Source organism: Vidua chalybeata, chromosome 4 (genome assembly GCF_026979565.1).
Source record: "Vidua chalybeata isolate OUT-0048 chromosome 4, bVidCha1 merged haplotype, whole genome shotgun sequence".
In the NCBI taxonomy this organism is placed as follows: Eukaryota; Metazoa; Chordata; class Aves; order Passeriformes; family Viduidae; genus Vidua; species Vidua chalybeata.
Window position 1 is genome coordinate 42,806,348 of NC_071533.1, and position 12,245 is coordinate 42,818,592.

The window sequence follows — 12,245 nt, forward strand, 5'->3', positions numbered from 1 at the left end:
TATAAAATACTAAGATGTTTACTGAAGCACAAAGTCCAGGTGCCTCTGAAATAACTTGCTGTGTTACCAGCCTACTAGCCAGAATTTGCCTTTGGAACTATTTTTAACAGCATGGGAATTGGGGATGGGTCTGACTTCCCTCCTCAGACTCTCCTGATGCAGCTCTGTCACTGTCTGGCTAAACAGAAATTATAGCAACAATGAATCAAGGAGGTTTGATCACTAACAACAACAACAAAAAAAATGGTAAAAAATAGGGAAAATAAATATACATACTTGCCAGCTACCACCCACTTCACCTTACCCCCAGTGCCAAAAACAGGGGAGTGGGCACAAGAGAGGGGGATTAGAGCACTGCCATGCTAGAAGAGCCTTATGTGTAAGCAATTGAACTGAAGCTCCTCAGGTGTTTGTAGGACATTCTATCAACTGAACTGATTAATGAAGGTAGAGTCATGGCCCTGAATCATTAATGGATACCTAGGCATGGCCAGGGAGGGAAAACATATGCCTTTATCTCTTATAAATTCTTCTTTCTGATTCCTCAGAGAAGTTCTACTCGAAAGATAAATTATTGTAAATAATTTATAAATTATTCTAATAAATAATAAAATATTTTTTTTAATTTAAAATTTAAAAATACCTCTTTTGCTAATTTGCAGAGAATTTCACAGAAAGTATTTGGACTAACATTGATGCACAGCTACAGTTCAAAATTGCTGCCATATTTCAGTTTACCATCAATATAATAAAATGTTTCTTTAAATCTTTGTGTTGACATTTTAAGCACCTTATTTTAGGACAGTAACACATAAAACCATTTTTCCACCATGACAGCTGACATATGCTATGAAATTCTTGCAAATTTGGGTAAGTTTTATGCCAAGGATTTGAAATACTGGAACAGTCCAATAATTCTGCTGTAGCACAAAAAGGCACAGTGTTGCTGCATTCCTTTAGACTTCTCATTAATTAGGCAACCCTAGTGAAAAATTTAGTCTTCTAAAAGTCTGTAATTTTTTTTCCATGTTGTTATACTAGGCTGAGTTAGATGGGTTCAGCTAATAGAGACCTTTTTTGAGAGCTTTCTACTGAAACATGTATTCTATTTCTAATTGCTTCCATTGAATTCATGCATTCTTCCTGCACAGTTCTATGGCTTTTTTGGGGGGTATGTTTTAATGTTTTTTTGTGTTCTTTCAGATTGACTTTAACACTTTCCTGTCCGATGGATCTCAAAAATTTTCCAATGGACGTGCAAACATGTATAATGCAGCTGGAAAGCTGTAAGTTTGCCTAACGTATTATCCTTTACATACTTTTGCAGGGATTACAACAGCTATACAGGAGGTAGGAAAACCCCTTGTAGTGGTACAAGAACAAATTTTCAAAATCAATCTTCTATTTTATCAATAGAGTCTGTGAAAGATACATGATTTTAAGAGGAAGATGTTCTTTCATACCTATTTGAACTGAAAATCAAGAGTTTTGTGTAAATCTGAAGTTACCATTAAACTCGGTGACAGTTTATACAAAATTTCTGCATATAGGGTTTCACCATAAGTCTTTCTGTGTTCACACATGCAGGAGATAAATAATATGGAGAGCATAAAGGAAACATAAGAATAACTTAAAGAAGTGATTGATGGGACTTTATTTGAAATAAAATTATTCTAACATATCATGTATTTTATTTATCATCTACCTTGATATCTTGATACTTAAAAGAGGATGGAAAGTATAAAGCAGCTATGCCATTTCAAGGCATGAACACATTCACAAAAGGAGAAATCAACTATTCTGTCTGATGCATTATATTCTCATTTTCCTTGTGATATAAAGTATTTGGGAATTGCTCTTTCCTTTAAGTTGAGAGGACTTTGAAGGAGAGCTGTAGCAGAGAAATTCTCCTAACGATGCAAAGAACAAAAATAAAATAAAGTAAAGCATTCTTTGAAAGCTTCCAGCAATCTGAAGTTTGTGAAAATGAATGACAGGAGCAAGACAGATTAAGTATTCATCTGAAAGATCTAGATTTACAATTTTAGGGCCAATAAGTAAAATATTTCAAAAATAATATAATTGTGCATATAGAACGAACATACTGGATTATTTGAAATATATCATAGATCAGAAACACAACAACCATAATTTTATTAACATTTTTTTTGAGATTTTTTCTTCTTTTACTGGAACAAAGCAGCACCTAGGGGAAAGGGAGGTAATTATCTATCAGTCAGTATGTCAGAACTGTTTGTTGTATGGTATGCTATTTATAGACACTTGCAGGGTGAGTATAAAAGCCAGATCTATCTTTTATTACAATGGACAGATGGTAACATTATGAAGCAGCCTTTCAATATGAGGGCAACAGCTGAATCTGACAGCAGAAATTTTCTTGACTAAAATGGAGAGATCGTTATTTGCTGCAAATGTCAAGGAAATTAGGACAATATTATATATCCAGCAAAACTCTACAGCCAACCTGAGCAGACAATCCTACTGATAACCTATGTCATGTGTATAATTAATGTGACTAAACAAAGGTTAATAGGAGGCAGTTGCATCAGAGTACATGCAGATGGCAGGTATACTCACTAAATACAATTATGCTTCAAAGAGAAAGTATCATAGTGTTTGACTGAGCAAGCAAAATGTATCATTAAAAATACTTTAAAAAGTTATTAAGCTTTTGCTTTAACAGCTTCATAAAATTCAGCTGCATTTTTCCTCTCTTTCAGCTGTTGTGAGGACAGGTCAGACAACAACTGGGTATTCTTGAACAAACAGGCATCTGAATTGCTTTAGAAAAACCTTGCAGGAGCCCACAGTCCCCACAGACTACACCACAGGGAACCAACATTTATTAGTTGAATGGCACTGTAGATGTTCTACTGTATTTTCCAGCAGAACATTTTTCACTGAAGTCTTGCTTTTAATCATTGAGTTCAGTGGGAGTAAATTCCCAGCTGCACATTCACATGGTAAAGAGAGGTTCTCACAAAAGAAGAGCTGAATACAGATGAGTGCTTCAAATTCTTTATTCACAGAGAAAGATCAAATTTGACTTCATAAGGAAGTTGCAAGTAATAAAGCTTTTCCCATATTGCCTTGTCTAATTCTATTTTACCTGTAACTCCAGACATCAAAAAACAGACTATGGGAAAAGATGATGGCCTAAGGCAGAAAGTTTTGCAGCATGTGGGAAGTCTGGATATGCTTACATGTCTGACAGCAGAATAACCAGTTAGGTTTGCAAGAATAAGTCAGCAGTTCCCTGAAATTATTTTGGAACAGATCCAAAACAGATATGTACAGTGACCTAAGTTCCAAGATCCTAGACCTTTGAGAGCAGGAATTCACTTGTCCATAGCGAGTTTCTCTGTACAGGAAAAACGGGAAAGGAAATAAACAACTTAGAAGTGTTACAAAACATATCTACATTCCAGGAAGAGTAACCAGGTTAAAAAAAAAAGGAGTTTATATGAGAGTGAACTCTGACCAATTTCCAAAACTTAGGAAAGGATGAGCAGAAACTTTCAGATTTCAGACTCTCTGGCTAAAAGGCATCTAGTTCTATTTAAAATTTTAAAAGAAAAAAGGACGGTGGGTACATTTGGCATTTTCCCAGGCTTCACATCAAATCTCCTGAGGTAAGAACTAACATAATCCTGAGAGCCTGATTCCACCCAAGCATCTCTAATTTCTAGGCCACAGTGTCATACTCTGCTCTGGCTGTCTGCCTTGCATTTTTTGGTGCACAGTGAGACAATGTAAACAGAGGGATCAAAGCAGTAACCCTGTGGTTAATGCCTTGTCTGGGGAAGTGGAAGACATTTGGGTTCAAAACAGAAAACACAGTCCTCTCATGTCCTGAGTGAATGATCTGACCACCAGGCTATATTATTAGAAACCAAAGTGTTTGCAGGAGCAAAACAGCAGTAGCCATGCTTCCAGATGTTTCTTTTTGAAGTGGTGATCGTCGCTATTTTTTCCAAGTTGTGTAGGGCATTGTACATTATGAATTTACAAGGCCCATTTGTCTCACAGTTTCTGTAAACTGTGTCTGATCTTGCAAGCCTTGATCCAGAATGTGTCACTAAGAAAATTAGAATAAATCACTATCACTCATCTCTTTTTTTACTCATCTTACCACCGGGTTGCAAAGACTGACAATTATAACCAACAGATCATGGGTTTTGTTTTCTTTCCTTTAATTAGCAATTTCTTTCAGTACTAGATACTTTCCTTCAGTATTGATACTGTTGCTCCATCATAGAAAGGTCTAAGAGAAAAAATCATGTACAGCTTTTATTCCCAAATGATATCTTTATTTTTAGCTGGCTCATGTAATGTTTTCTCCAAGGTCAGTCTAAGCAGCTGGATTGACCCCTGGTAAAAGTACTTCATTAGATCATTAAGTGTCTGAAAAATATTTCAGTAGAAATGTCTTCTATTTTTAAAGGATTTATTTTACCAAACGATTTCTCAGCAGCTAGAATAGCTGATTTTTTATCTTAGAAAGGGAACAAATGAAAATGCACATATGAAATAATCCCTTCTACAGTTCTATGCTTTACACCAGGGCAGCCTATAGGTATGTGGGATAATTTTAGTTTTATTCTGCTTGAATAAGATACAAAGAAATGTCAGCTAGATACGTATTTATTTCTGTGGCCTGTCTCCCCAGAAAGAAATGTTTTTCTTTCATATGCTAGAGCTTGTTGTCTTTCTTTTTAAGTTTCTTTTTTACCTCACAGCATTCCTTTACTCATAAATTACAATTATAACTTTATGTGACATTTAATATCCCTGAATTTTCAAAAAATATTGAAAAGACTAAGTTACAAAAGAAAAAATACTGTGAAAAGCAACAATGGTAAGGTATAAAACATTTTCTTACCTCATAATTTTAATTTTATGTTGATTTTTAAATAGAATAGTGGCCCAATTTTTTCCCTTTTGATTTATGGAGGCTTTTTAGTCATTCTAAGCAATCATGCTCATGTCTTCTGGATTGTTAAAGAAAATTCCTTCTGTACTACATGATTCTTATTTGCACAATTTCTTTCCCCCCCCCCCATCTCTAATTTGGATTTTGTACAAATGGAAAGATGGATATGCAGGCTGCACTAGTACAAGTTAATGCATTACAGAAAAGTATGTGCACATTTTTTTCTTTCCCACAACAACCCAAAGGCAACATAAGAAATATAAAATAACTAGAGTGTATTTCTCATCTGCCAGGGAATTGTCAAGTCTGTACCTGAATGACAGAAATTATGGACACACTAAGTCAATGCCTGTCTGTGCCAGAAGGTATAGAACCATACTGTTTCTCTCCTTTCCATTTCAGCAGCACAAAAAATATCAACTGCTCAGGCTGTGGTTTTTATTTTGCAGATGGGTGACTCAAAATATTGTGTCTATCTGAAGTGAGACATGACACACAGCTGCAAAGATCAGGATACTTGTGGTCGTCAGCTCCTGACCAATGCAGGATGAAAGGGCAGTAGGAACTGTACAACTGCTGCTAGAAACTAGCATAAAACTGGAATAAAAGTGATAGCTGAAAACCTATAGGCTTCAGCAAGAATAGTAGGTTTGAGAGATGTGCTAGAGTGCTGAGTTGAAATGTTATTCTTTTCCAAAATTCAGGCAAAGAAAAATAAGCCTATAACTCCCCAGGGAGAGATTCCTTCAGAACGACTTAGAGGGCAGTGCAAGGGGCAGACACTTTGCAAAGCAGCTCAGAAGTACATTGAATAAAATCCTGCCTTCTTGGAGCTCCAACACAAATTTAGCTTTGAAATGAATCACAGCTCATTTCTGAAGCTAATATATTTAGTGTGTAATGTAGAAGAATTTGTTCTAACCTCAAGCCAAAACCAGATTCCTTAGCTCTGTCATGTCTTCCCCCTGCTATGTTGCTGGGAATTTAGGGCACAATTCAAATGTCTGTCATGCTCTTAAGATCAGTAATATGCAGGCAGCCTGTCCTGGAGGCAAACTGATGGGATGCCCAACAGAAGGGTAGTGGAATAACCCTAGACAACATGACTGTAGTTCTTGCTTCAATTGGAGACCTAAAGAACTGATGGGTTTGGACCTGTACCTTACTAAAAATTAAAGAAATGAGAATGGAATTTAGATAAATCACTGGGATTAAAAAATAAATGCTGTAGTTAAACTAAACTCTTTTACAAAAAAAAAATACTCTGCTCAGTTGTTGCACGCTGAGCATGTGTCTGTTTATTGAACATGAGGGAAAGAGTTGGATTTTAATATACCTGTAGGTATTTTAAAATGACACAAGGGAAGCACAGCCTTCCTGTAATGAAAAAGAATGAGTAGAAAATGTACAGGATACATTGATATTCAGCTGGATCACAAGTTTGCTCATGGCTTGGAAAGGTGTGCTAAAGGTGGATGGACAAAGCAAATAAAACAGTGCCAGCAGGGAATTATGTTGGAATTGCCAAGACAATGACAATTCAAAGGTGCAGAGTCTCTAAAGGTACAGGGGAGATGCTTGCCTTGCATAACGTCTTCCTGTAACAGTGTAGTCCTTGGAGAAACAGGAGAAGAGATGTTCTTCAAGACAAACTTGTTGGATGTTCCCTGTCTTGTCTATGAGATAATGGGCTTTTAATGCCTACCACTGATACTGAATTAGCTAAAATAAAGTCTTCCTACTTTTAACATGCAACTGATATAAATATCATCGTTCCAATAAGTTCTATAGAGTACTGCGGACCAATGTGGGTTGAATGGGACTCTATTTATTTAAGGCAGGCTTTAGTCCTATACTTTCAAAATTGGATGAAGGAAAAGTTTATATTTATTATTAATGATAATGCAAAAAAATTACAAAGATACAGTCTAATTCTTTCTTTCAGGAACCTCATATTAGTGTTGAAAACAACTTGTCAACACCATTTTTGAGAAGATAATTTTTTCTGGGAAAGATGAGTCAGACCAAGAGAAAAGTTTGGTTTTTCTTTCTGGACTCTGTAGATGCGCTTGATACTTAGAAATATTTCAGCAGAATCACATTGTTTTTTCCTGAAATTTTTCCAGAACCTGTAATTGAAAATGCTGAAAATTTTCACTCTAGCTAAACAATTTTCAGTGCTGTCTAAAGGCTAAAGTTACTATATCTGTCTTGTCAACCATCTGCCAGGTTTTTTTAATAGATTACATGAATTAAATAAAATGCCACTTAAATTTAATTTTATTTGCTGTCCAGTTATTCAAAATCCTCCATCAACTATTCCAGGCACAAGTCCTGAGAGCTACTTTTCATCAAAGCCTTATCTCTTCCACCTTCTCCCTCTGTTAGTGTGACAGAGTTTTACTTTTGTTTTGTCACATTTATCACCTACTCTGTTTTAGAAAACATCATTTTTTTAAATAATATTTCTTCAGACTAAATCCAAGTTTCCCAATTGTTTCAGGCCTTCTTCCTTTCCAGTAAATTCTAAATGTTCCCTAGTTCATCATATTCATCTCAGGCAGAGCTCTCATTCTGCCATTATATGCTTCACTAGCTAATTACCTGGAATGACTTCAGGCTCCTGAAAATTACTTGTCTCTTTAAGAGAACTATTTGCACAGAGGCTACAGTGCCATGCATTCACACAGTTCTTGATTTTACCTGAGAAATACTCCCCCTGGAAACGTTGTTCTCCTGGAATGATGTCTTTTTCATATAATTACCAACAATTTACCACCTGCTTTTACATTTTAAATGTGCAAGACCTCAGACTTTGGGTTAATAGAGTATTAATGTAACCTAACCAGCCCTATAACTCCTGACCACCACTGTTCAAACATAACAAGGTTGTTTTTTCTATCTTTTCTTTATAGTTCCATGAGGATGCCATTTAGATTTTGTATAATTAGTAATACCTTTACAGAATTAAGTAAGAGTGAGTACTGCACAGTAGCCAGACAAAACCAAATACGTTGCTAACTGCCCTCTTCTTCAGCCACAGAAGCTGGTGTTTGTTCCACAAAACACAAATTAACAACTCTACTTCCCTTCCCAGCCTTCATTCATTCATGCCCTGCAAAGTCAAACCCTAGTGCACTGCATTTCAGCGACAGAAACCTTTACTGGTCCACTTGATTTAGTTTAGGTTGGGCTGGTCCTGAAGACCATGCTAGATTATAGCGTCCATTGCTTTCAACTATTCATGTAGAATAAAAGTTTCACTTTTTGTACCAGTGAGCTGCACCCTCATATACTACCTAGGCTAGTGACTGACTCCTTTTTTTAACAATAAAATTTATCCACTAGGAATTCCCTACATAACACTGTACTTCCCAGCCACTGGTAATAAAAATATCTGGTCGCAATTTATAATAGTCACCAACACCACCTCATAGTCAAAAAAGAAAAGCTTCTGGTTTAATGAGAGGCTAAATATCATACTGGGTTGCAGTTAATCCCTCATGGGCAGTAAAGAGAAATCTCTTGTTCTTTATAACTGCTGCATATTTCAGTGCAGTTCTTACAAGTTGCATCATATGTCTAACAATGTAACACATATAGCACAAGTTTGTACTGGTAGCCACACATCCATTCAGAGTAAAGCCTTCACATTTCAAGATACACTTTACTGCTCCACTTCCACTCCACAGTGACAGCCATGTAATGGAACACAACTTCTCATATTTTTTAGCTCATAGACCATTTGGAAAATACACACAGTATATTTCTAATCTTCAAAAGAAGACCAGTATCAGCAACAGGCATTTAGACTTTTAGTTAAATTTATGCTACTGAATGACATTTTTTAAAAGCTGTTTTAAAGACAATGCACATTTGTTAATCAGGTAGCAAGTAGACAAGAATCAAAAGCTCAGGTGGACTTCAGGTTTAGTATTTCTAGAACAGGACAGGGACAGTTTTTACAATTAATCAGCAGAGGTTCCAAAATTAGTGTGCCAGGGGACTGTATTTTAGGCTCATTGCATATATAACACCACATACTTAAACCCTAATAGTATAAATACTACACCGTAGTAACCACTGATTGTTTTAAGGAGTGATTTCTATAAAAATGTCTTTTTCCCCTTATGCACAATGCACACAGTACCATGAGCATTCTGAGTGTTAAGCACTGTGCTATTCAGCAGGTCCTCTTCATAAAATTAATTGAAAAAAATACATTTTCTTTTGATTTCATTCAAGCTGATTTAATTTAACATACTAGTGGAAATATTATACTATTCTAAATTTATTTGCTATAACAGAAACTCATATCTCCATTAAGTTCTCTATATTTTAAGACACTTTTAATTAGTGACTATGACCTTGAGTTACAAAACTGAAGTTACAGTTTTGAATGCTAATGCTATATTTGGGCATTTAAAATGTAAACATGCCAAAAACTAATTACTACAGCAGCATTTTGAATATGCTGCTATTATTTGTACTATATTGCATTACAGAAAAATTAGTGGGCAGAGTAGAAAATCAAAATTAAAAGCATGCATTAGAGATTATTGAATTTGATTTAGTGAAATACATTTTGACACAGCAGTTGTTTCTTGCCAGTTCAATGAGTTTTACTCAGGGAACATCACTTCTGGCCATAATCTACATGCTTCAAGTGGTAATCTGCTTTACACACAACTGCTTTTTGTCTGAATTCATGCAAAGTTTGATAAGATATATACTTTTGGTTTTTTTACAGTTTATGGCATTTAATAGTGAATTTTAACTGTGTTTATGGAATATCATGCAAATGATAAGAAAAGCAAGTGTTTTCTTGATATATGCTTGTAGTGATTTGAGCAATGTCCGATTTTAATTACTTACTTATAAGGATATGGTGGTCTCATTTTTATCATATTTATCCAGCCTCAAAAAAAAGTGCCAGGTAAATCAACAGTCAGCCTGAGTTCCTGTGAATACCCTGTATAAAGGTTCTCCCAAAAGAAAATCAAGAATTTAGAAGGAAGAAGAAGTGTTGAAAATATTTTTTTTTCATTTACAACCACTAATTCTTAGCTCCTAGTTTCATTCAACATAGATCAGAAAAGATGAAATTTATCTCAGTTTTCAGGTCAGCAGATCAGGTCATTGAATGCCATTTATAGGTGTATTAAACGAGTAACAAAGTCACTGAATATAATGGGGTAAGATTTATGCCCACACAGCAAAGAGGTTCATCTTTTGCTGAAACTCAAAATATCAGTAATTTTGCACAGTTACTCTTAGAAGGTTCTGAAAAATATTCTTTAAAAAGTAATTTGTTACTGAAAGGTTGGAAGAATTTCTAGTTCTCAACAGGTTATTTTCAACAGCTTATTAGTATTGGACTAAAGCAGAAAGGAAATACTGCAGTGAAGCTGAAAGCTATATAAATCAGAAGAAAAAATTCTCCTTTTACCTTCTGGTTCCTTCTAGTATATGTGGCTTAAAATTGAATGAAAATATGAAGCCTTTTTTTTTTTTTTTTTCAGTTGTAATAACCAGAGAAAAATTTTTTAGAAAGAAAATTAGAATGAAATGCCTGGGAAAGTTAACAGATCACATATTCAGAAGAACTAGGGGTATTTTCCCAATGATAATCCATGCAAATATTTATCTGAGGGAGGAAAATAGAAGGAAAAAGTACTTGTATTTTGCAAAGTCTGGGCCTTGATTAGTATGTCTTTTGTTGTTATAGCTAATCTTATACACATGCATGAGATATGAATAAGTGCAGGAGTCTGAATATTAAAGCTGAGTTCTTATTAATATCATTATATGTCACAGTCAGTTAATATGAGAAGATTATAATCAATTGATTTCCCATGTCTTTTTCCAGTTTGAGAGAAAAGCAGTTTTTCGATTCAACTAATACTACTGCAGAATTTTGAATTCATTGTCCTTGAACAATTTGCACTTAAGCATTCAAATTGACATAAATCCATAAGCATAACTTTGACAATCCACATTTCACCTCAGGTAAAAGGAGGAAGACATCTGAGTGTAAAGGGCCTATTTTATCCTTCATGGATTGAGGAGAAAAAGTTGTTCCCAAGCACCCAAGAGATTTGGATGTTTAGCAAATTCAAATGCTTTTGTTGAATCCATTAATAGACCATCTAATTATAAGGATTTTAAAAAGTTTCATAAGACAGCTGTTTTGTCTCTTCCAATTCAGTGTGGTATAGAAAGGCAGATAAAAATTGTGATTAACAGGTACAAGCAGACCCTCTGTATTACCTCCTTTTTATAACATTTACTTAAAATATTTTAATTTGATATGTTACTGCTTTTCAAAGTTTGCAGCAGATTTGGAGTTTATTTGAGTTTTTTCTTTGTTTTAGTTGGATACACAATGAATGATCTCATTTTTGAGTGGCAAGAAAAGGGAGCGGTTCAAGTAGCAGAAGGTCTCACTCTGCCACAGTTTCTGCTGAAAGAAGAAAAGGATTTATGTTACTGCACCAAGCATTACAATACAGGTAGTAAAGTGATTACAACTGAAAATATATTTAACATTTATTGTTATAATAAATGTCACAGTTGGGGTATATTTTAAATGTTCTCACTGAATTCAGAAGAGGGTTAAAACATACAGGTGTTTTGTGCAAGATAATGCAGTTTTAATAACTGGCAAACAAACCAAAACTACCTGAAGACTGAACAAACTTTAATTTTAGGTACCTTAAGAAAATATGGAGTTGAAATAATTCAGAAACTGTTCAGTCGGGGATTTTACTTGTTCAGGACGTGCCATGACCACATTTACAATGTGGGATCTGAAGAACTACTGAAATCCAAAGCTCTACGTGCAGTGCACTAATCATAGCCTGGCTCAGTCAGGAAAGAGGGACATAGGGCTGCCAAGGCAAGTTATTCCTGCCCTAGTTCAATGTGAATGAGCTGAAAGGATTCTTGGTGTGCAATGGCCATGTGTACAAACCAGACATGAGCATGTAGTGACAGGACAAGGGTGAATGGATTCAAACAGAAAAAGAGTAGGTGTTGATATCAGGTAGAAATTCTTCATTGTGAGGGTGGTGAGGCACTGGAACAGCGTGCCCAGGGAAGTTGTGGCTGCCCCATGCCTGAAAGTGTTCAAGGCCAGGTTGGATGGGGCTCTGAGCAACCTCATCTAGTGAAAGGTGTCCCTGCCCATGGCAGGAGGGTTGGAGCTAGGTGATCTTTAGGGTCTCTCAACTCGAGCCATTCCTCTAATTCTATGATTCTATGATACTGAATTGAAGGTTTGTTGAACTGA

The 12,245-nt window shown here is 35.5% G+C and overlaps 1 protein-coding gene across 2 annotated transcripts in view; it reads left to right on the forward strand.

The window, feature by feature from the left end:
- GLRA3 (glycine receptor alpha 3) overlaps positions 1 to 12,245 on the forward strand; it is a 58,923-nt gene that overhangs the window by 24,445 nt on the left and 22,233 nt on the right. For both annotated transcript variants that reach the window (XM_053940854.1, XM_053940855.1), the window contains exons 4-5: positions 1,204 to 1,286; positions 11,329 to 11,466. In XM_053940854.1, coding sequence (XP_053796829.1) covers positions 1,204 to 1,286; positions 11,329 to 11,466 — 221 coding nt within the window. The remainder of the gene's footprint in view (positions 1 to 1,203; positions 1,287 to 11,328; positions 11,467 to 12,245) is intronic.